The following is a 25,513-nucleotide window of genomic DNA, read 5'->3' on the forward strand; positions in this document are numbered from 1 at the left end:
TTTTTCACTGGTTTTCAGAAGTGAACATGCAAAATCAAGCGGGTTCATTTTTACAAGTAAACAGAAAGGTTTACCTCTAATGCAAAACTGAACTGCTCTAGTTCTGTGTAGATGAGTCCACGATTAATAAAGGCGTTTAACGTCACAGTTTCTCCAGCATCAAGGAGAAGCACAATTCCATAATCTGTTAATGCCTAAAAATGAAATCATCACTTACAACCTAAAGTCAACTCTTTAGAGCATTACTGCATTGACCATGGACAAACTAGTACCTCATTATTAGTTCTTTCATGTGACAAAATTTATGGCCAAAAATAATCATTTGTTAGATTTAAAGGTTTCCCTTAATTAAATACTGTGGATGTTGCTCCCTCCTAATAAGCGGTGTGCACTGTGCTTGCACGTCACATGTTATCTGTGAATCATCTGTGAACTATTTTTATTGTGTATGGATTGAAGCGGGGATGCAACACCCTTCCCCAACTTAATAGTTTCACCAAATGACTGTTGACATTAAAGCAGAGCACTTGTTACCTTTTGAAATTTTATTTCTTTGTAGTGATTTATTGCTTTCTTCACTGAAACCTAAGTTTTATGGAGGCACAGATTATCCATTTTGTTCACCATTGTAAAGCCAGTAACTAGCACCATGCCTGCACATACTAGGCATCTGATAAATTTTTGTTGAATGAATACATCATAAAGCAATGAAAACAGAGCTTAATAAAACTAACAAATAAGCACTTGTTGGAATATTACTTCAATATTCTCGTTTTTTTTAAGATATTAGTCTAAGCTGAGAATCAACTCAGAGGACCTCTCTCCATTTTTTATCTTTTTTTTTTTTTTTCATTCAATGAACAGCCAAGTTTTTACTGGTCATCTACTCTGTACCAGGTACTAGGAGCATCCAAAATTTGGGCTGGAGCTGAATCTCTTAATTCATTTTCCTTCTGAACATTTTGTCCAAAAGAGCCATGTGGCTTCATCAGAAAAGGCCCAAATCATATCATATATGCATGTAGCACATGCTAACTGAAAATGCAAATAAAATAGTATATTACTATTTGCTTAGTGGTTCTCCTCTATTGTTTCATGATTGGGCACTCAAGCATCTAAAAGAATTGTACAATTAAATATCCTATATGTATATTGTGGCATAACTATAAATAAACATTGACAAGGCTGTAAAAATAATTTGTAACACTTGTAAAATAAAACAGAACTAGAATGTTTGCCATTTTCCTTTCACAGAATCACAGAATTAAAACCTGTATATATATATCAAAATGCCTTAGAAATCCACTAAGCAGCTGAATATGTGACACAAGAGGAAACAAAAGCTGGGAAATGAGATTTCATGAAGGTCACAATGAGCAGGCTTTGTGTTTTGCCTCTGCTATTATTATTAACCTTTCAGCCTTGGGAAAGTTACTTAACACTAAGCCTCGGTTTCCTCATCCACAAAAATGGGATATTAATAACTCATCATATTGTTGTAGAAGTCCACTTTAAAATATTTTGATTATATGTTGGTAAAGCATTTAGCCCAGTGCCTGTCACACAATAAGCCCTAAATGAGTGGTAACTGTTACTGTTTTTATTAATACAAGGTGATAGGAACCAGAATTCACCTTTTCTAGTTTTTATGAAATCATTATCTTGGGAGTGCATTTTCTGCACAAAGTACTTGGGTTTTCTCAGCCTTGTTATGGCAGGAATGCTGAGAAACGGGTGGAGGTAGACAAAAGGGAGGAGGTGACACTGTTAAATGACATCTGGTCCACATGCTGGAGGTCAGATGGTTTCACAAAGCCACCTAAGGACTGTTAACCAGAAGCAAACAAACCTGCGAACACCGATACAGGTCCCTATTCCCTGTGTGACGTGGATGTGTTTCTAACCTCATTTCCTCATCTGTAAAAGGAGCCCATTGGATGAGAAGCGTTGGGTACCTGGCAGCTCTAAAATAACCAGTATGTTCTTATTCTAGTTAGGTTTCTATTTACGTAGTTTTTCGTGTTCTTCATTCATGGAGCACTAGCTCTGTTCCACATCAGAGATAACAAAGATAGTAGTTCCCTGCCCCCACCCAGACCACTGTTTGCAGTTCAGGGTTACCCAGAAAAGGCAGGAGTCGGGGTGGGGAGGGAGCTGTCAAAGATACCTGCTGTGCAGGTTACTCTGATAAACGATCCTTTAATTAGCTCCTAGAATGGTTTACAACAGCCTGTGTTAAAAATTAGTTATTCATTTGTCAACATTTCTGGAGGAAACCTGATAATCCAGTTACCAGGAATTCTACATCCTCTTAGAAACAATGTTTCTCAACTTCTTCCTTCCACAGCAAATAAATTACTAAATTTCTAAATGTTTTAAACAGATTTAACTTTCCAAGTTTCCAGGAAACTGGGCAAGTGTGCCCACACACAGCAGCAGGTACATGATGCAGTCTTTTAAAGAATGCTTCAGTGACTATGGAAGTGGATAGAAACAAGGAAAGGGAAACAAGTGGACAGCAGAAAGGGAAGCAAGAGATTGGACAGAACACTAAGAAACGACTGACCTGCTCCCCAGTGAGGGATCCTGACTGGAAAAGAACCAAACCAACAAGGAGAGAGTGGAGAAGGGGTAAGATTAAAAAATATAAAAGAGGGCTAACACTGGTAGCATCTGCATCAGGGCAAATAGAGAAAAAGGTTTGCTGCAGCCATCAGTCAGGCCTTCAAAACGCACAGATAATCCTGGTCACTGGTCCCTGAGCTGGAAACCATCACTCAAAACTCCCTGCTGCATCTGTGGTCCGACCACTGTAAAAAAAATACCTCCACAAACTATTGTAGTTAATGTTGAGATTTTGAAGCAAACAATATTGCTAGTGATCACTGCTTAAAAATTCTGCACACGTTTATCAGTAGAAACGTTTTCTCGAATGAGAATTATGTAATACATTTAAATTTACATAGCCTTTAAATGCTTATATAAGCATTATAAAATTAATTTTTCATTTGACACTGCAGAGACTGTATAAGAAAATTTGGTAAGCACTAAAAAAGAAAATAAATATTCTTTGAAATGGTTCTTTGGTTTCTCAAGTTTTATGTGTATTTCCACAGAATTATTTTTCCAAAATTGTAACAAAAATAATAAGAAAATACTTTACACATGCTTTAAATAAGTTTACAAATGCTTTAAAGTGTTGTTTACTAAGATGGTCATCTTACCATTTGAAGTTCATTTATCTTGGTGTAACATAATGCTCTGTTATAAAATGCTATATAACTGTTTTTATCCATATTGATAGCTGTAGTTAAATCTGTAATCGCTAGTTTATAAGTCTATAGAGAAAAAATAATTAAGTGAGAAGGGTTAATCATAATGGACTGAAATTTAGTTGTAAAATAAATTATTGATTCTATCAGAGTTTTGGGAATACTCATTTAACCATTCTGTGTATCATCTGTGAAATTAAGACAGTCAAGCTAACCTTTCACAGAATTAATTAAGAAGGTCCCTTGGTAGGAATTGCTATAGTTTCTCTCACTTGCAAATAAAATTCAATATATAAACAACTTTAAATGATTATCTTATTTCCATTGTTGCTATATAGCAAGGAAAAAATTAAATTTCTTATGGATAAAAGAGAAGCAAGCCTTATTCATCCAGCAAACATTCACCAGAGCTTGCTTGCTTCTTCACTCGCACTGTCATATCACATAATCGTCATGTTTTCTATCCATGTTCTCTTTTGCTTCTCTTTGATGCTTCTCTGATACCTTAGATGATCCATTTATATAGATAGTAATTTTCATGGAATTAACAGGTAATGCAAGGTCTTACCTTTGCTTTAAGGTATTATTTGCAAAATATTTCATATGAAATGGCTACAAAGAAAGTTCAGAAAAGAAACACAGGGAGAAAAAAAGTATTCCTTGAAGCATCAGATATCGATAGTGTTGCTACATCCAGTAATTTCCATTTAGGAACCATAAACTCAAGTAACAATTTTGTTCTGCGTGTATAACTGTATTATTTAAAATAGTAAAATAATAAAAAATTTCAAACAATCCAAATGTCCAACAATAAAGTGGTTAAAAATACACTATGGTGGAATATTATGCAATCATTAAAAATGGTATCTTCAAAGATTAAATATAAGAAGCAGGGCACAACACAGATTATGTAAGTAGCATAGTCACAGTTTTGGAAAGTATATATTATATTTTATTAGGAAAAAAAGACAAAATTCAAATACATCAAAATGCTCGCAGGAATTACCATTTGATGGTGGGAAAACAGGTGATTTTAATCTTCTCTTTTATTCCTCTCTGTATTTTCCAAATTCTCTACAATGAATATTACTTTCCTAATAAAAATATATAATCAGTGCAATTTAAAATGGAAATGTCAAAAATAAATATCACCATTTTATGAAAAATTATGAATTGAAATCCTTTTGATGTACTGTCAAAGTGTAACGCCTTCTATGTAGTTCTGCCTTCATACCATGGCAATTCTCCTCTCACAGAGGAAAAAAAGGAAGTGAGTCCCTCCTTGGCACCTGAGCAGCCACCCACTCTAAAATACCAGAGAACAAGGTAGGAAATTGCCTTACCTTGTTGTAGTATTTCAGAACTCCTCTGTAGATGTAGGCACGCACACTCTGAGGATAAATTTTGATGGCCTCATTACAACTCAAGATTGCTTTGGAGTATCTGCCTTTCAAACCATAGTAGGCTACTCGACTTAAATATGCCTTTTCAGAGAAAAAGAGGAGGAAAGCAGGAACAGATATTTTAGTAAAAGCATCAGTTCTACCAAAATATATGGTAGCTGGAACAAATTTATGCCACCCAAAGATGGTATAAAATATAGACTTCTTGTCACTCTCTTTTATTAAGAAAATTTCAAACATGCAGAATAATTGAAAGAATAGTACAGTAAACACCCATATGCTTACCACCTGGATTCAATAATTATTAACATTTTTCAATTTTGTTGTATCTATTTTTTTCTGAACTATTTGAAAATAAGTTGTAGACATCATAAAACTTCACCCCAAGTCTTCCAGTATGCATCTCCCGTGAAGACATTCTCCTACATAACCACACTACCACTGTATATCTAAGAAAATTAATAGTATTTCCCTAAAATCATCTAGTATTTCATCCACATTCAAATTTCATATGCTTTTAAAATCAAGATCCAATGGAGTTTCACCTATTGGATTTTGTGTTGTCTCTAGTCTCTTAAGAGGCAGGAATCAATGTGACAGCGAACCAAGAAGTAAGTAAAATTAATAACATAGTATATAAAATAATTATTAATAGCTACATTAAAATATTTACAATATTTGTATACACCACAATTCATGAAGCACTTTTACCTATATAATTTCCCTGTTGGAAATCATATTTTTAGTTCAAGAGGAAATACAGATATATGGATTATTAAAACTGCTGAAAAGTAGGAAAAACTAACTGACTGTTGCTAACTAATAACAATAACATTTAAAGATTTAATAGTTTTAGCAAATTTAACACACTTTCCAAACCACTGAAATTGTTCACTTAAATACCTGGTAATGTTTTGGATCAAGGGTAATTGCACGATTAAAATCCAGGATTGAACTATCCTTGTGGAGTTTTACTTTACAAAGCCCACGTTGATAAAAGCCTTCTGCAAAATCAGGATCTGCTTTCACAGCTTTTGTAAAAGAATCAAAAGCCTAGAAGAGCAAATCATGTAGTCAGTAGAATGTATTAATTTAAAATGTTAATAAATTACAGTATATAACTATTGTTGAAAAGTTTTCATTTTAGTTTTTGGTCATTTTAAATATGTTTCTCCCAGCGAACCTTGTGGAGCAAAAAAATTTATGAACAAGCCAGATTTATTATTATAATTTACAGGTTCCCTTACTCCCAGACTAATGTCTGCATAATCCATGTTGTTACAATACTTCCAGAGGTGTAACTTTAATCATTATTCTTCCTGTTGCATTTCTTCAAAGAAATCACAATTAGTACATTTATTTTCCATGTGGGCCAGCAGATATATGGTTATAAAATTTCAAAACAATGGAACTCCAAAATTTTTCCTAATATTGTAAAGCAAAGCTAGGTTTCCTCTGCTTGTCCAAAAGGGCTAAAAACATGAAAAATATTTGTAATTAATCTTATATTTATTGTAATTTCTTAATGGAACAACTAATCAAGTGCAACTCTTTTTTAAAGTTATGAAGATGCAAGTTTCAGACACTGTCCACCCCTATGAATATAAGGACTGGAATGGTGTGTGTGTGTGTGTAGTTGTGGAATATTCAAAAATAGCCAATGGAAAATACATATTTATCATATCATTGAAAATTTTGAAATGGAGAATTGTGTGAAATAGCCAAATACTGGATAAATACATAATAATTGAATCAACTGGTTTTCATTGAATCTGGTTTTATTCTGATTTGAATTGCTCAGTTGTCAGTAAGAGAAATCAGTGTCCTAATCATTTTCCATTTATTCTACATTACAATGAAGCACTCAATATAAAGTACTTACAATTTAATAAGTAAATTTATACTAATGTGATGAAATTTTGATATAATAATTTCTTACAATTAAATTTGTTTAGTGGGAAACATGCATTAGTCTTCTGAATAGTGTTGACAAACAAGCAACAATAAAATGTTTGAATAAATAAAACAATGTAGTAGGTTTTGCAGGGTGCAGACTGCCTATAGTAAGCCAAGCTTTATAAGAAGCTTTGGTCTAGTCACTCACTGTTTAGGTAGCCTTCAGAAATGGAACTGAATGCAAGGAAACAATTTCTAAAACCATAAAATACCTATGCTCTTAAATATACAAAATACCAGTTGTAAGTTGCCTTCCTCCATGTAACAAAGACCCAAGTGATACAGACAGTCTGATGAAGCTGCTACGGCATTTCGTCCTTTATCAGAATGAGAAAAGATATCCAACGCCTTTTTAAACATTCTCATGGCTTCCTATAATGATTTAAAAAAAAAAGAGAGGGAAGGGAATGTTTCTTTCTAATATTTATTTAACACAACAGCCTTAGATGTTAAAAGGAATCCTGAGCACACAGCCCTACTCTCATTTCACAAGAGGAGACACAGACCTGGTAAAGACACAGATCTTGTTAGTGCACAAAGATGGAGGACTTCTGACAGGCAGGAAATCTGACCCACCCAGGTGCCTATCCTACAGGCAGGTACGTAAGCAGGGTTACACAAGTGGACTTTTGGAACTATAATTTCTAAATTCTAAAGGGTATTTTCTCGTAGTCTTAAATCAGACTTAAATTTATAGACCAATTTATGACCAATTTCCTAGTAATTCTCCTGAAGGGAATGCCAGGCAGCTATTAGGTAGTAAAAGTTCTCCACTGATAATATCTGAGGTTGTTTTAATCAACTTTTATTTTGTCCTGCTATGCTCTCAAGGGGGTTCCATTGACACCAGAAAATAAACTAACATCAAAAATTACCCATTTACACTATTCTGTCAAAATAGTTGAAATTCTTAATGAAAAAAATTCAATTTTCCAAATAGAAATGCGTTTTCATGACTAGCTACTCAATGTATTTACCTAATACATAGAAATACAGCTACTTGTGACTCTTTAGCCCACTTTCTTAATTATATTAAATTGCTAAAGAAACAATGAGGTTTAACTTGGATATGCTGTGTCCTTTGTGCCCACCCTTAGTTTACATCACATGTCTACAGCTTACCTCAACATTCATCCTTCCAGCCTCACTCTCAGCACATGCCTTTGCAATAGAAAAAAATGCATCACCTTCTCAATTTCCCTCATTTTTACTTTTCAAAGTCTCTATATCTTCTTCATTTCCATCTTTTTTTCTCCTGTCTTTGAATGGTTTCCTTTCTTCTTTTCAGAGCTAACTCCTCAAGCTGTGCCCTTGACTCCAACTCCTTCTGTCCTGCCTTCTGCTTTTGGATCTCTGCCCCTTCATTGCCTCCTGGAGTCCATAAAGTCTTCCATCACATTTAAATTTAAATGAACACATCTTCACTTCCTCCTCTAGCTTATGTCCCACCTCTCTTTCCTTCACTACTCTAAAAAGTAGTGGACGCTCTCGTAGGGCAAATGTACATTCCAAACACAGTACTGCGGCAGCCGTGTGGAGAAAAGCTTGGAAGAGTTCAACACTATTATATAATTCAAACAAAATACAAATATGTTCTGGACTAGGATAATGACCAGAGAAATAGAGAAAGGAAGTGGATTTGAGAGACATTTAGAAAGTAGAACCAAGAGAGCATGACTATTGATTGGGTAGAAGAGGGACACAATCAAAAGTGACTTCAGGTTTCAGGGAGGTTAAAGTAAATTTAAGATTATTCCAAAGAAGGAATTTGATATCATAAAGGTGTCAATTCTCCCTAAAATAATCTAGAGATTCAATACAATTCAATCAAAATTCCAACAGGGTTTTTAATGAATCTTGACAAGCTGAATTTAAAATCTTGACCAGCTGCAAGAGTAAAGGCCCAAGAATAACCAGGAATTTCCTGGAGAAGAATATGGTGTGGCAACTTGCTCCACCAGATGTCAAGAATTACAATAAAGCAACAGTAGTTAAAACATTGTACTATTAGGCCAGGGATAGAAAAATTGACCAAGGGAATAGAACAGAGAGCCCAAAATCAGATCCACACATACATGAAAGGTTATAATAGGACAGATGTACCACTTCAGATCTTTGGTTTAGGAGAACATTTCAATAAATGATACTGGAACATTTGAGTATCCATATGGGGTAAATTGAAATTTTATCACTATCTCACATTCAAAAATATCAATTTAAGGTAGAGTGAGGTCTTAAATGAAAAAAGCAGAACTTTTAAACTTTTAGAAGAAAATATGGGAAAATATCTTTATGACCTTGGTGTAGGGAGGGAATTTTTAAACAAAAATTTTTTTTAAAGCTGTGACAATAAAACAAAAAAAGATATATTCAACTACATTAAAATTAAGACCCTCTGCTCATCAAAAGACATCATGAAGAAAATTTTAAAACCAGCCACAAATTGCAAGAGGATACATGACACACATGTAACCAACCAAGGACTAATACACAGGACTTATTTTTTTCAATGTCAAAAATCAATATGAACAAGACAAACAAAAATGTGTACAGCAAATTGATAGAACAGGAAATATAAGTGGCTATAAACATATAAAAAGATACCTCAACCTTTGCTCAAACTGAGAAATGTGAATTAAGACCATAATGAGACATTAGTTTTTATCCACCAAACTGATAAAAATAAAGTAGACAGCACCAGTTATTGTAGAGGATGGAGATCAACGGGAATACTCATATACTACAGGCGGGAGAATAAATTGGTACAACCTTATGGAACAATGTGCCATTTTCTTGAAAGTTAAACATTTACATTCTCTACATACCAGCAATGTTAACAGAAGACATGAAAAAGAATATTACTCTTACTCTTAAGAGGAGAAAAAACAAAAGGAAACAACCCAAATATTAATTAACAGAAGAATCAATAAATAAATGGTATGGTTTAGTTTTGTAAAAAAAAAAAAAATATATATATATATATATATATGTAAGCAGTAATTCCAAGCACAATATAAAAATTCCATTAATAGGTTTAGTAAACATTACTCAAGACTTTTCACCTTGTTCCTCTTGGCCTTCATTTGAGCTTTTGCTAATAGAGCATACATGGTGACCTCAGGCTTATTCGAAGTGATCCCATCTAAGACCTGAATGGCCTTGTCATGGTTCTCACAAAATGAATAAATGAGTGCTTGCTGTATAGGACTCAACTCAATGAGACCTAAAAGGAAAGGAAAATTTATCAATAACTTTGCCAAGTATCTAGGACTTAGAATATGATTATTTTAAGACAGTCAAGCAATTCAATAATCTATTTTTACAATATGAATTAATAAATCAATATGATACTAAAATCTATTTACTGTCAACAAACAATAAGACATTCCAACTACAAACAAACAAACAAAAAATAACAGTATAAGCCTGGTATTTCCTATAATAATCTCTCTCACAAAATTCACTGGGCTATGAAGCATTTTACAAATTGGTTAGATACATGTGAAACTGAAGTTTTAGTTTCAAAATCTAACTTTGACTTTCAAGTGAACCCTTCATGCTATCTATACAGAGCTACTGAAAATAGTATAAAAAATTTAAAGAAGTATTTCTTTTTAAATTAAGACAATATTATAATTTTACATTGATTATATTTACCTTCGGTCATTTCTGCTACTTGATAAATAGTGAACTTTGCAAGATCATAGCACTTCATCCTAAGAAGATATTGTCCTCTGGAAGAAACAACAGCTTTTTAATTCTAAGCAGTTAAAAATAATTTTTCTAAAATAAAGTTTTTTATACTCAGTTTCTTAAAATTTTAAATTATAATACATTTATTCATACTTATTATAATACATTTATTCATACTTATGTATGACAAAAACAATGTGAAAATTATAAATATTTTATGTAAGTCTAAATAGGCCAATTAGCGTGGAGATGTGAGAAGAAAACAATTTAGGAAATGTGAAGCTGAAAGAAAAATAGTCAAATCTTTTTGTAATTATCGGCATTTAAAAAGTTATACTCTGTTGCTGAGAAATTTTAAAAGCTAAACACAGTTTAAGGGGCATACAAATGGAGAAGTATTTACATAAATTGTTAAAATGTGGTTCAAGAGTTAGACGAAGCAAGACCTTATCAGAAAGCATTGTTCCAGTCCATTTTCCCATTTTCTGTAAATCCATTTCCCATGTTAGTAATTATATTTTTGGTAGTGATAACCCATAATTTGCAATGGGTCCTTTTATAGCAAGCTCTACTGCATTTGAAATACAATTCAATGTATCTTTTTTTTTCACTGAATTATCTGAGGTTTATACTTGGTACCTCTGGGTACACAATCAAAATATATTACCTTACTTTCATGAGATCTGTGATAACTGTCTAACCAGTAATCAAGAGAGGCCTCAAAGAACTTAAACACAGACAGTTGTGTTTTGATGCAAGGACAGAACAAAGGGAAAGATCTGTTATCTTATATTATGAATTAAAGTTTAACAAAAACAACCAGATCTGACTTGCTGGTTTGGAGATGGCCATTTCTGGGAGATTAAATGTAAAACAAGGAGGCTGGAAGGATCAAGAAAGAACTAAGGATTCCAACAGCTAGCTCAGATACTAAGTTATTCCAAGAAGAATTCTATTTCTATGCACATACCTTATTATATATAATTGGATTCCATCTGGCTGAAGGTGGATAGCACAAGATAACTCTCTTACTGCCTTTTTCAATTTGTGCAACTGTTGAGTGATAAACAGAAACTTAGCTCTTAATAATACTGATTGCTTCCTTTCTGATAGTTATTCCCTCCCACCCTTCAATACAGAAATTTTGCAGGAATCTCTCCTAATACACGTGTTTCTTAAGAATCATCAAAGCAAGTGGGATACAGAGAAGTTAAAAAAAAAATTTATGAAGCAAAGTCTTTTGTTTTTTTTTTAAATTATCTTTAAGTTTGAAGAATGATTACACAGATCCACAAATATATAGTTTTAAATAAATATGATTATATCATATATTCTAGTTTGTTTTTCCTTTTTGTTTAGCTTTTCAGTTTTTCTCCCTCAACCATAACACCTTTTACACCAAACTTTACTCATGTTAATAAACTAGCTTGCAAAGGAATGTAAAATAAAAAGTAAAAGTCAATTCCACTTAAAAATAAGAGAGGAAAAACAAGCTTGCACTTAATGAGTAAAATGAATGAATAAAACAAAATACAACAATGATGAAAAAGATATCTGTTTAAAATCAATATACAATGAAAAGTAAACAATGATTCTTTCCTTAATACTGGTTACAGAGCATAATCTGAATTTATACAAATTTTTACAAACATTGGGGAAATTACAAAAGGGGGAACTGAACACATCCCAGCAAAATGAAGCTGGGACAACAAACGACTCCTCTTACTATGCTGACGTGGTGATCAAAACATTTGTGCATGGAAGTAGACAATACCTGTGAAAATGGTACAAAGTGTTTGGAGGAAATAGTGGGTGGAGTCAAAAGAGGGAATTCAAAAGGAGGGAGTTTGAGATGTTTTTAAATAAATTTAAGAATTACTGTGGAACTTCAGGCCTGCTGCTTCTCAAGCTAACCCTGATCAGGTTGGTGTAATTAATAAACCACCTTGTCATATGCCTGCATTGCTCCACCTGGTTCCAATCACACATATCTATGCATTGAGGACACCCTGACTGGGAATGATGGAAGCTTACTCTTTGGTCTTTACACGCTTTCCTGGGGTTGGACTTCTCCAGGTAGCATTAAATTGGATTTACCCTGGAGCCTAAACCCACACTGTAGGCATATGTATTCTTCTATATACATACACAGGGTTTGGTTTGTCATTGTTTTATCTACATGGGATCATACTGTATACACTTTAAAGTCTTCTAAATCTTGTTCTAGAATATCTCTTGGAAATCCCTCCAAATAACCTGGCTTAATTCTAACTATTCTTTTTATTGACTATATAATACTCTATAGTGTGAATACAACATAATTTATTCAACCATTACTGTGAAGAGGTTTTTGTCTCCTCAGAACAATGAGTCTTTGAATATATGTGCTTACACCTTGATACTATGCTAGTGCTTTGGTTTCTAAATACGCTCGGAGGAAATTCCAACTTCCCCATAAGGCCTCAGCTCCATCAACAGGGAGTGAAGCAAAAGGGCCACACACAATCCCCACCCCTTCCCAACAGGGATCAAAAGCAAACCTGCCCTGGGGACAATACCAAAATGGCCCCAGGGTCTTCTGCTTCCATCATCAGGAAGGTAAGGACTTAGTCACACTGCATCCTGAGATGAAGACAATGAGAACAGAGCCTCTAGCAAACTCCCAATGGACATGCAGTGTGAGCAAGAAATGAACCTTTGCTACTTTAAGATGGTGATTTTGAAGTTTTATTTGTTGTTGTTGTTTTCCACAGCATAACAGGCTATCCTGACTGAAACCAATGTGAAGAGAGGACTTGTAGGAGACGAGGGCAGAAAGGTAACAAGGAGCCAGTTCACATGAGCTCTTGTAGGCCTTTGGCTTTTGCAAGATTTGGCTTTTATTCTGAGCACAAAGGGAAGCTATTGAAGGGTTCCAGGCAAAGAAGTGAAATAATCTGATTTATGTTTTAACAGAATCACTATGCTGCTGTTTTGAAAACCCATCAAAAAGGAATAAAGAACAGAAGCAAGAAGACCAGGAGGCTACTGCAATAACCCTGGTGAGAAATCAGTGTCTTGGACAGGACGGTCAGTGATGGAGCAGTAGAAGGGAGTATCTATTTTGAAAGGTAGACACAACAGCTAACAGTCTTTATCTCTGGAAAGTCCAAGTTGGTTGGAGTCAGAGAGAGCTCTTATTATTTACTACATTGTTTGAATTTTACACTAAGGATATATTATTTTTTTAATTTAAATAACTTGTAAATTTTAAACAAAATTTAAAGGAAAGTGTGAATGATTTGGACCCCATTCTATGCACAGATCCCATTCTATGAACTCACCATTCACTCACTCCTCATACACACACACAAAATTGATGGACTCTAAAATGTTAACAGTAGTTATCTCTAGAGAATGAAATAATGGATGGTTTTTAATGTATTCTTATTTGCATACATATATTACATGTGGTAAATATACATTGCTTTTGTAATAAGAAAAAAACAGGCATTATTTAAAAAAAGAAAGACAAAAATTCACACCTAATCAGGAGAGGATTTTTAAGTGGGTAATTATAGTTATAATTATACCCACCCATTATAGATCAATATATCTATCTAATATGTATTGTTTATAAATGGATTAGGCTCTGTAATTAGCTGAAAAAGAATACATTGATATATTTTAAATTACATTGAACAAATATTCAAAAAATTAAAACTTTTTTAAAAAATCAAAGTTCTCAAACCTTAAATACCTTATGATAGGCTTCTGCTCGACAAATATAGCTTTGAATATACATAGGGTCAAGTCTAATAGCCTCAGAAAAATACCAAGTGGCTTCAATGTAGTTATCCAGGTGTAGCAGATATATGAGGCCAATATTTATATAAGCCAAAATAATGGTTCTAAAAAAAATGAGAAAGCAAAATATTCTTAGCCATTTTAATTATTCCAGATGTTCTCCAATTATAAATGAACCTAATGAAATACATACATCAATTTATACAATGTTTTCCTAAAGCAAAATAAATTAGTTAAGTACTTTCTATTAAAAATTATAAACACCTTTATGAAATTCTTAGTTAGGAATAAACATTTGTAGAGTCTGTCCTAGGAACTGATTTCCTGAAGTCTCCTAGACTCTTAGCAATACTTCACTCTTCCTTGACTTAATCTTGACTTACCTTGGATAACAAGCTTAGTTTTCCTCAACTCAAAAGTCTTTGCCTCAAGCTATGTTATATTCGCCAAGAGAAAGGGTGAGGAACAGTGAGAAAGAGCAATGTTCTTGAGGCTTAGGGTTAAAAATCCTCTCCACAGAGGTATTAACCCATTTGCTTTTCTATATCAAATAAAAGTTGTTTTTCTCTCTTAGAATCAAACAATTTTCAATGTAGAAATAACCTTACAAATTATTTGTTCTATGCTTCTATTTCAAAATGAGGAAACTACACATTCTGTATCCCAACTGCACAGAAGCCCTGACCCTTTTACCGACTGCCCACTTTCTGGCTTTCTGCAACTGAAACCCATTTCTTTCTCTTCCTGACTCAAAAATATCCCAAAGAAAACCGCTGTGGCCATTGTGGAGCCATGTTCCATGACTTCTCCCAAGTCAAGTTCAAAGTTTACCTTAAATAAGCTAAGTAAGTAGTCTGCCGGTTGGCACAGAACGGGCATGATTTGTTACTCTTTCTGACACCTCCCATTTTAAAGAATACTTCTTTGGAAAGAAGGGGAATTATTTAATTAAATTCTACTTTTTACAGCCTGGCTTTCTGACTAGTGTATGTAACTTTCAGTCTGTTCCTTCCTGAACCTGTGTTCTAATGGTATTTGCTTTTTTATTTTGCTTTACTAAACAAAATGTAGTCAGAAGTTCTAAATAGAGGATTTCTTCCCACTGAGTCGTATATTGTGCCTAGCAACAATATATCAAGCAAATATTTTGCCATTATTTTAAAACTTGATGACAATTTTCCATGAACTTAACTTCAAAAAGTTTTAACCTGGGCATCCCCAAACTGCTCTTAATTACTGGTTGATTTTGCTATCCTTGGATTTAAACTCCTCTCAAACCCATTCAATCTCTAAAGTTTGCAAAAGCATCTGAGGCAAACAGATATTGAGAATAGTTCTTATTTTAGAAGTAATCTTATTTTCAGAGGTAGTATTCTAATTCTAGGATGACTTCATAATTGTCTCATTTTTACAAGGTTATTAATGATGAGGGGAGAAAGCTTTTTCTTTCACCTTGGTATTTTCTTGATTTTATATAAAAGTGAAATCAGTAAGAATAAAAGGGAAAACATACCTTTCTAGAGAAATAACAGCTTCAAAGTCACAAATTGCCAGCAACCAAAGTTTTAGATTCGCATAGAGTATGCCCCGATGTAGAAAACAACTAAGATTCTCATAGCCATCATTTATGAGAGCTTAAAAATAAAGGTACATATCTTATTCAGGTTCTGAACAAACATATCTGAGTTTTATTTTAGCCTATGCCCCTTCCTACTGCTTATTCTTATTTTTTTTTAACATTACATAAAATAAAACATATCTATAATGAGTGTACTTATTTGGTGAGTAAAAAAGAGTACTCACATAAAAAAGTGTATTTGTTTATAAGGAACAATGTGACTATGATGGTTCACAATCTCATTAGAGCTGGAAGAAATCCTGGTATTAATCTAGGATAGTCCACTCACTTTACAGATGAAGAGATTAAGGTCCAAAGGGGCCAGGTACAGTGACCATGCAAATCAATGGCAAAGATGGGCCTAGAATCTAACCTCTGATCCACTGCAGTGGATTGCAGTCAGAAAGGCGCCATTGCCCTTGATGGCTTGTTATTACCTGGAAGATAGGAAGGCATCATTACTGGCCAAAGAACAGGTTCTGGTACAAACCCAGACTGGGGCAGACAGCAGAGGTCAGGCTTATACACATAAACCAGGAAGGGCAGCTCAAAGAGGCTACTCCAATTGCAAGCAGACCTTGGAGTTAAGGCAGGCAACTTGACTACGCATATCCCAAAGAACAGAAGCGTGGGGCAAAAATAACCTCCTCTCAGGACTCCAGGCATGTGGCTCTCATCAGTGACCAGTCTAGCAGTCTAGAGGTTATCTCGTGTCTCCTCACTTGCTGATTCCCCCTCAACTTTCAAAAACATGCAATGAATTAGATGAGATTTCTACATTTGATCCACATCACCCAAGCTTCTCAAGCTAAAAAGGGAAAGTTCTGCAAAAAATGTACATAATGTTCACAGCCTGGGACACAGATATGCACAATACTAGATTTTGGGACGTATTCGTAGTGTAAGCAGTGATCATACAGATTAAGTAATCACTTGAAGGCCATTTGACGGCTCAGTTCACAGTATGACTGTCTAGCAAGGAGAAAAATAGCAGCAGTTGGTTAGTTGGTTGCTCTAGAAAAATAGAAATATTCTTCTTTTTTTTAATTTTTTTTTTTTAATTTTTGAATTGTATTTTATTTGTTTATACAGCAGATTCTTATTAGTCATCAATTTTATACACATCAGTGTATACATGTCAATCCCAACTGCCCAATTCATCACACTACCACCACCACTCCCCCGCCGCTTTCCCCCCTTGGTGTCCATACAAGAAACATTCTTCTTGAGGAGACAAAAATATTAGAATTACTTATCCTCTCTGTGCTTCGGTTTTCTCATCAGTAAAATGGGGATGATAATAGTACCTACCTCATAGCATTATTCTGAAGAGTAATTGAGACACTCCATATATAGCATTTAGAATAGTGCTTGACAAGTAGTGAAATGCCTAATGAATGTTAGATATTATTATTATTATCTTAGAAAAATATATTGAGGGTCCTTTTTGATTGTGAAAGATAAAACTCCTTAGGCTATCCTATAGGAGAAGATTGAGGCTAAAATAAAGCTGGTCTGCTCTGAATAATTAAATAACAAGGATTTGTATTATTGTGATAGCCTAGAAAAGAGCGGGTGAGGAGCCCAAAACTTGGAGAAGAGGGAAATATGAGAAAGCAGCTTTTAGGAAGACCAGGAAGAAAGGGGTTTAGCCAGATGGCAGATGGACAGAGTTGACAGAGACCAATAAAAGATAAACTTACAGAAATAAGGGTATTTAACCTTCAAATTTAAATTATCTGTGCTAACTTTATCCTCTGAACCCTAAAACATTTAGTAACAGATGGTAGCCATGAGCAGTGAATTGGTGAACAAAAATGGAGACTCAATCAGACAGCAGAAATTAGGTACAAAGATTCCAAGAGAATTGAACAGGAATCCTCAGTTCTCTCTTCTAGGAATCCTTGGAAGTAGAAGGGAGGGCACTAGACTCCTCTCAGCACATAGGATGGGCTTTGAGTTATTTTATTTGAATATTCATGGGAAGGGTGACCTCAGAAGGCAAATGGATTTAGAGATATCAAGAAACAATCATCTTTTGGAGTTCCCTGGTGGTCTAGCGGTTAGGATTCGGCACTTTCACTGCTATGGCCCGGGTTCAATCCCTGGTCAGGGAACTGAAATCCCGCAAGATGCAAAGCACTGCCAAAGGAAAAAAAAGGAGAAACAATCATCTTAGATTGCCTCCCCTGAGGAGCTATGTATTCTCTTCCTAAGAGTCTAGTGGTCTCCTTAATCTCTAGATTCTGCCTCATCTAGGATGTTGGGATTCTAGCACTTTGCACCCAGGTGAACAGAGCCATGTTTGGAGTGTTGGACTCTGGCTAGAATTTGGCAGTCAGGATGGGCTAATTTATTCAGCTGGACACTGTTTACTGAGCATTTATTCTATGCCCAGAATTGTGGACATATTCATATACCAAGAATGCACTGGTACAGGGTAAAGTGGAAATGGCCACTTTTAGCTGTTGGCATCCTCTTACTGAGGATTCTCAAAGCCCATTTTTAGTCTAAGGGTTACAAAACTCTGAATTTGACTAATCCATGGGCTGGGTCTATGGAGTAGGACATAGCCCACCAGGAAAAATCACTGCCATTTTAGCAAAACGACTAAGAAATAGGCCTGGATTTCCAGAAATAGCCTCAGAACTTCATATATAGAAAGAGATTTCTTTGATATGATATTCTCTCTTTGTCACAGTTGTACACACGTAAACACACACAAAATCATACACACTAAAAGGGAATATTAGAAACACTTTTAGCTAAATTATTGTAGCTTTAAGTATAAATAAATATATATGCTATATAAATATATATAAGTATATATATATAAATGTATAACAATATACATATTACATTAGTCATCCCACATTAGTATTCCACTCCATGAAAGTGGCTGCTGAACCTCAGATTAAATTCCCATGTATTTGCCATTAAAGGTGAAGTACCTGAAACACTATAATCCTGCAGTGCTCTAAGAGGGTTACTCTTCCTAAATAAGCAGGCTCTGTAATACAATGCTAACCAGTTATTAGGATCTAAGTGAATTGCAATAGAAAGATCTTGAGTTGCTTGCTTATAAAAGTGCCGTTTAAAATATACTCTCCCTCGGTATGTCCTAGAAAAAGAAAAAAATTCATTTTAACATGTACTGCAAAATATAAATTTTCTCTTTTTGGCAAACCTATACAACTAATTTTATATTTGAATAACAACTTGTGATTATTTCTCTTTGCTTCCCAGGAAAGTTTAGTCATAATGTTAATAGCAAAAAGGATATGGACATTTTATAAATAAATATGTAAATATATAATAAAATACTTTATTATTATATGTATAAATAATATATAAATATATAATAAAATACTTTATGCTTATTGATAATATTATATATTAATTATATATATGCTTAATAATTATTATTATATTTCTTACATTTATCAGAGAGGTCTGTCAATAAAATAAATGAGGCACCCAAGATACACTGAAGATACACCCCCAAAAATGGGAGCCTGCTCTATCTGCAAGGGTAAGAGCTATTGCATCAGTTTCATGAGTTGAATTCTATCTCCATTAACTTCTGACTTCAATTTCTAAATTTTCATTGACCTATATCAACTCTGAAAATCTCATCTTCGATCACTTAATAATGTAAAACAAATCAGTTTTTACTGCTAAAAAAAAAAAGACAATTAAGGAAAAACAGGAAGAATAAGCTAGTAGGTTGCCTGCTCTGAAGAAGTTAAATCCAGGGGGAGGAAAATAGATGTTCAAGAAGGTTATAGTATGAAAACAATGGTAATTTGGAAAAAAGAGTACAGCAAGTAACAGAGGTCTTTCAAAAGCACTAAGCATCCTAAGACTCAGAATATTTTATCATGGAGCAAAATATTTTTTACCCCACATATAAGAAATGCCTCATATAGTTTCTAATGAATATAAGAATCTTACATTTATTTTTAATAATTTCTGATTGCTAAAGACTATTACTAATTATTTCTAAGTATTTATATGATTCTGAACTTAAAATCTTACAGAACAAAACATTACTAATATTTTTTGTAGGATGCCATTAAGTCATGTCAATTCCTCAAACACACTGACTTTTGCATCCATTCCTTCTTTCATTTCTACTGTCTCAGTACTGAAGACCCTCATCAGATCACATCTGGGCTGCCACTTTATTCCATTCTTATCTCTAGAGTGATGAGATTTGATGAACAGATAATAAAGATCACTTTTTTCAAAAACTTTCAACAGCCCCCTATTGACAATGGGATAAGGCTGAATTCTTTAAAAAGGCATATAGGCCTCCCATAAGATAACACCACATTATAACACCTTGAATTAACCTTCTGTTCTTCTCCAACTAATTTGATGCCTTCCTGCAAGTAATCCCCCTTTAAGTCAAGAAGTAGACAACCAGAATAGAACAATAACTAGGGATGAATTTTTAAAGAGCTTCAAAAAAGTTTGCCCTCCCTTCAAATGGCTGCAAGCTGAGATAATTTTAGAAGTAAGTTATTTCAAACTTTCAAAGAACAAAAATTATCCAATCCTAAAGGACACGTTTCTAAGAAAAGAAAAAGATGAAAGACTTAATTCATTTTGAGAAAGTAGACAAATCCTGAAATCAAAATCTGACTATGAAACTAGTGAACAATCTTACTATGAATATAGATGAAAAACTCTTACAGAAAGTGAAGACAAAGCAAATTCAGTATTGTTTAATAATATTCTATCTAAAAATATATGATGGCCAAGAGGCATTTATCCTTCAAAATTAGAAAGCCTATTACCATGAAATTCTTATACGTAGATCATAGGAAAAAAATTTAAACAGGAATAAAGAGATATTCCCTTGAAATAATTAAAGAATAAATGGCTCAAAAATTACAACTGTGATGTTTCTTGGTAAAAGCCAAAGGCATTTTCATTAAGTTCAAAAGATGAAGATTCTTATTATCACCAACATTATTGTTAAGTTAAAGTTGATGCAATGATAAAATAAGTTGGGAGATTAGAGTAGAGCAAAAGAGGTAGAACAGGGAACTCCAAAACTCCACCTTTCCACAAAAGCAATGAATAAGTGGGTAAACACTGTCAGAAGCAATTAAAGAATTAAGAATCTAATTAAAAACTTAGAACCACCAGGGTAATGCTTAATAAAGGAGGAAAAGCTGCTGAATTTTGGTAAGAGAGCTTTGTGGTGTTCTAACTCACCCTATTGCCCTCCCCAACTTCCCAGACCCATGGTGGCCTTGAAGAAAACAACCTGCATTCCTGATGCAGGTTACTAGTACCAGAGGGAACAATATAAATCTTATTCTCAAAGAACTGTAGCTGTGTAGTTTTGACCTGTCTGGTGGATCACTGAAAGACTGGCTCAAATGTTTCCCTTTGTTTTGACTGCCTTAGAGCTTTCCCAGGGCTGATGTGACTTCCTGGATGGTATTTATCAAAGTCATTTAAAGGCAAATGTATTAGCTGTTGCCACTTGGGGCAAGGGATAACAGTTGGGGCAGGCAATAGTCAAACCAAAAACCCTTGTAAGAAAGAAGGTGGAGAAGGAGATACCAGGGGGATGAGGGCTTTAGAAAGTTTCCGCATATTGTAGGGAATCTAAAAGGCCACCTGCAAACCCAAGGCTGAAAGCATGCACAGAAAAGACCTACGAAGACCCTTAGCCTCTGGTTAATTCAGGCTCTGTGCAAGTAGGACATGAAAGCTAAGGCACTGAAGTTGTCTGGATAAGCATTCAAGGAGTGCCCCAAAAGAGAGTCAATCTGCAAAGACTGAGAGAGTTTTTTTGTTTGTTTCGTTGGTTGGTTTCGTTGGAATCTCAGTCAAATCACTAGCTGACCACCAAGTTAACAGAACACAGACTTCAGTGGCCACACATGACAAAGAATACAGACTTACAAAATCTGTTCAGAAAAGTCACTGAACAAACTACATGAACGACAAGAAGCAGCAACAAAAAACACTGGAAGAGGAGGAGGTGAATCTGATATCCAAAGGTGCCACATAATAATATTCAAAGTGACTATTTTTCAACAAAAAATTACAAGTAATGCAAAGGAAGAAGAAAATATGGCCCATTCACAGGATAAAAAGAAAAAAATAGAAACCATCCCTGAGGAAGCCCAGACATTGGACAAAGACTTAAAATCAACTGTCTTAAAATCAACTTAAAAGATTTTAAGTAAACTATCTTTGGGAAACCCATGGCGGTCCAGTGGTTAGGACTCGGTGCTTTCACTGCCAGGGCCCAGGTTTGATCCCTGGTCAGGGAACTAAGATCCTGCAAGCCATTTGGCCCAGCCAAAAACAAAAAACAAAACAAACCAAGAAAACCGACAAAACTATTTTAAATATGTTCATATAGTTAAAAGAGACAGTAAAGAACTAAAGAAAACTAGGAGAATGATGTCTCAACACATAGAGAGTATCAATAAAGATACTGATAGATAGAACTAGATTGATAGATAGAGAAATTATTGAAAAAAAAGAACCAAATAGAAATCCTGGAGTTGAAAACTACAAAAACGAATGAAAATTCACTAGAGGTTTCAACAACAGATTTGAGAAGGCAAAAGAAAGATTCAGGAAACTTGAAGTAAGGTCAATTTAGATTATCCAGCCTGAGAAGCAGAAAGAAAAAAAGAGTGAAAAAAAAAAAAAAGGCTGAGGGACCTCTGGAACACCATCAAGCATACCAACATAGGCATACATTGCAAGTCACAAAAGGAAAGGAAATAATAAAGGAGCAGAAATGACATTTGAAAAAGTAATGGTTGAAAGCTTCCCAAATTTGATGAAAGAAATGAGTCTATACAACCAAGAAGCTCAATGATTCCATGTAGGATAAATTCGAAGAAATCTAGAGGCACCTTATAATCAACCTGGTGAAAGCCAGAGACAAAGAAAGAATCTTGAAAGCAGTACGAGAGAAGCAACTCATCATGTACTTGGAATACTCAATAAGATTAATAGCTGATTTCTCATCCAAAATCGTGGCCAGAAAGATCATGACTCACTGAATAGTCTATGAATCATAAACACAATAAGTAAAAAGAAAACCACTCTTAGGCACAATATACCAAAACTGCTGAAATCCAAGGACAATGAGAAGGGCTTCCCTGGTGGCACAGTGGCTAAGAATCTGCCTGCCAAAGCAGGGGACACGGGTTTGAGCCCTGGTCCGGGAAGATCCCACATGCCACAGAGCAACTAGGCCCGTGAGCCACAACTACTGAGCCTGCGCTCTAGAGCCCGTGAGCCACAACTACTGAGCCCGCATGCCACAACTACTGAAGCCCACGCTCCTGGAGACTGTGCTTTGCAACAAGAGAAGCCACTGCAATGAGAAGCCCGTGCACCTCAACAAACAATAGCCCCGGCTTGCCGCAACTAGAGAAAAGCCCTCGCACTGCAATGAAGACCCAACGCAGCCAAAAATAAATAAATAAATAAATAAATAAATAAATAAAAATTTAAGAAACAAAGACAATGAGACAAGTTTAAAAGCAACCAAAGGAAAAAGACACATTACTTTCAAAGGCATTGACTAACCACTGATTTTTTTCACTTAAAAAAAAAAAGGAATCTATATGACACTGCACTGCAATATGTTCAAAGTGTTCAAAGAAAATAAATGCCAAGGGAGGACCTTCAAGATGGCACAGGAGTAAGACATAGAGATCACCTTCCTCCCCACAAATACATCAAAAATACATCTACATGTGGAACAACTCCTACAAAACACCTACTGGAAGAAGACCTCAGACTTCCCAAAAGGCAAGAAAATCCCTATGTACCTGCGTAGGGAAAAGAAAAAAAGAAAAAACAGAGACAAAAGAATAGGGACGAGACCCGCACCTCTTGGAGGGAGCTGTGAAGAAGGAAAAGTTTCCACACACTAGGAAGCCTCTTCGCGGGCGGAGACAGGGTGTGGGCAGGGGGGAAACTTCGGAGCCACGGAGGAGAGCGCAGCAACAGGGGTGCAGAGGGCAAAGCGGAGAGACTCCCGCACGGAGGATCAGTGCCGAGCAGCACTCACCAGCCCGAGAGGCTTGTCTGCTCACCTGCCGGGACGGGCGGGGGCTGGGAGCTGAGGCTCGGGCTTCAGAGGTCAGATCCCAGGGAAAGGACTGGGGTTGGCTGCGTGAACACAGCCTGAAGGGAACTAGTGCACCACAGCTAGCTGGGAGAGAATCTGGGAGAAAGTCTGGAAATGCCTAAGAAGCAAGAGACAATTGTTTCAGGGTGCGCGAGGATTGGGGATTCAGAGCATCCCCTAAACGAGCTTCAGAGACGGGCGCGAGCCGCGGCTTTCATCACGGACCCCAGAGACAGGCATGAAACGCTAAGGCTGCTGCTGCCGCCACCAAGAAGCCTGTGTGCAAGCACAGGTCACTGTCCACACCTCCCCTCCTGGGAGCCTGGGCAGCCCGCCACTGCCAGGGTCCCGCGATCCAGGGACAATTTCCCCGGCATGCCTCAGGCTGTTGCAATGTAACGCCAGCCTCTGTCGCTGCAGGCTCGCCCAGCATTCTGTACCCCTCCCTCCCCCCGGCCTGAGTGAGACAGAGCCTCCTAGTCAGCCGCTCCTTTAACCCCGTCCTGTCTGGGTGAAGAGAAGATGTCAGAGGGCAATCTACATGCAGAGGCAGGGACAAATCCAAAGCTGAACCCAAGGAGCTGTGAGAACAAAGAAGAGAAAGGAAAATTTCTCCATGCAGCCTCAGGAGCAGCGGATTAAATCTCCACAATCAACTTGATGTACCTGCATCTGTGAAATACCTGAATAGACAACGAATCCTCCCAACATTGAGGCGGTGGACTTTGGGAGCAACTGTGGACTTGGGGTTTGCTATATGTGACTGGCTAGTTTCTGATTTATAAGTTTACCTTAGTTTAAATTTTAGCTCTTGTTATCATTGTTGGATTTGTTTATTGGTTTGGTTGCTCTCCTCTTTTCTTTAAATTACCTTTTAATTTTTTTTATTCTAATATTTAAAAAAATTTTTATTTTATTTATTTATTCTTTCTTTTTTTTCTTCTCCCTTTTCTTCTGAGCTGTGTGGCTGACAGCGTCTTGGTGCTCTGGCTGGGTGTCAGGCCTGAGCTTCTGAGGTGGGAGAGCTGAGTTCAGGACATTGGACCACTAGAGACCTCCTGGCTCCATGTAATATTGATCAGCAAGAGCTCTCCCAGATATCTCCGTCACAACACTAAGACCCAGCTCCACTCAACAACCAGCAAGCTACAGTGCTGGAGACCCCATAGCAAACAACTAGCAAGACAGGAAGACAACTACACCCATTAGCAGACAGGCTGCCTAAAATCATACTAGGGTCACAGACACCCCAAAACAGACCACGGGACGCGGTCCTGCCCACCAGAAAGACTAGATCCAGCCTCATCCACCAGAACACAGGCACCAGTCCCCTCCACCAGGAAATCCACACAACCCACTGAACCAACCTTACCCACTGGGGGCAGACACCAAAAAAAATGGGAACTACGAACATGCAGCCTGTGAAAAGTAGACCCCAAACACAGTAAGTTAAGCAAAATGAGAAGATAGAGAAACACACAGCAGATGAAGGAGCAAGGTAAAAACCCACCAGACCAAAAAAATGAAGAGGAAATAGGCAGTCTACCTGAAAAAGAATTCAGAGTAATGATGGTAAAGATGATCCAAAATCTTGGAAATAGAATGGAGAAAATAAAAGAAACGTTTAACAAGGACATAGAAGAACTAAAGAGCCAACAAA

The 25,513-nt window shown here is 35.8% G+C and overlaps 1 protein-coding gene across 1 annotated transcript in view; it reads right to left on the bottom strand.

Moving 5' to 3' along the window:
- TTC6 (tetratricopeptide repeat domain 6) overlaps positions 1 to 25,513 on the bottom strand; it is a 209,006-nt gene that overhangs the window by 24,408 nt on the left and 159,085 nt on the right. The window contains exons 16-26 of the mRNA XM_082449105.1: positions 18,680 to 18,849; positions 15,624 to 15,744; positions 14,064 to 14,214; positions 11,295 to 11,377; positions 10,289 to 10,365; positions 9,694 to 9,854; positions 6,869 to 7,003; positions 5,579 to 5,728; positions 4,616 to 4,756; positions 3,225 to 3,338; positions 75 to 194 (exon numbers count right to left, since the gene is read on the bottom strand). Of these exons, the coding sequence (XP_082305231.1) occupies positions 75 to 194; positions 3,225 to 3,338; positions 4,616 to 4,756; positions 5,579 to 5,728; positions 6,869 to 7,003; positions 9,694 to 9,854; positions 10,289 to 10,365; positions 11,295 to 11,377; positions 14,064 to 14,214; positions 15,624 to 15,744; positions 18,680 to 18,849 (1,423 nt within the window). The remainder of the gene's footprint in view (positions 1 to 74; positions 195 to 3,224; positions 3,339 to 4,615; positions 4,757 to 5,578; positions 5,729 to 6,868; positions 7,004 to 9,693; positions 9,855 to 10,288; positions 10,366 to 11,294; positions 11,378 to 14,063; positions 14,215 to 15,623; positions 15,745 to 18,679; positions 18,850 to 25,513) is intronic.

The sequence above is a fragment of the Balaenoptera physalus genome, assembly GCF_965194825.1.
Source record: "Balaenoptera physalus genome assembly, chromosome: 2".
Taxonomy (NCBI): Eukaryota; Metazoa; Chordata; class Mammalia; order Artiodactyla; family Balaenopteridae; genus Balaenoptera; species Balaenoptera physalus.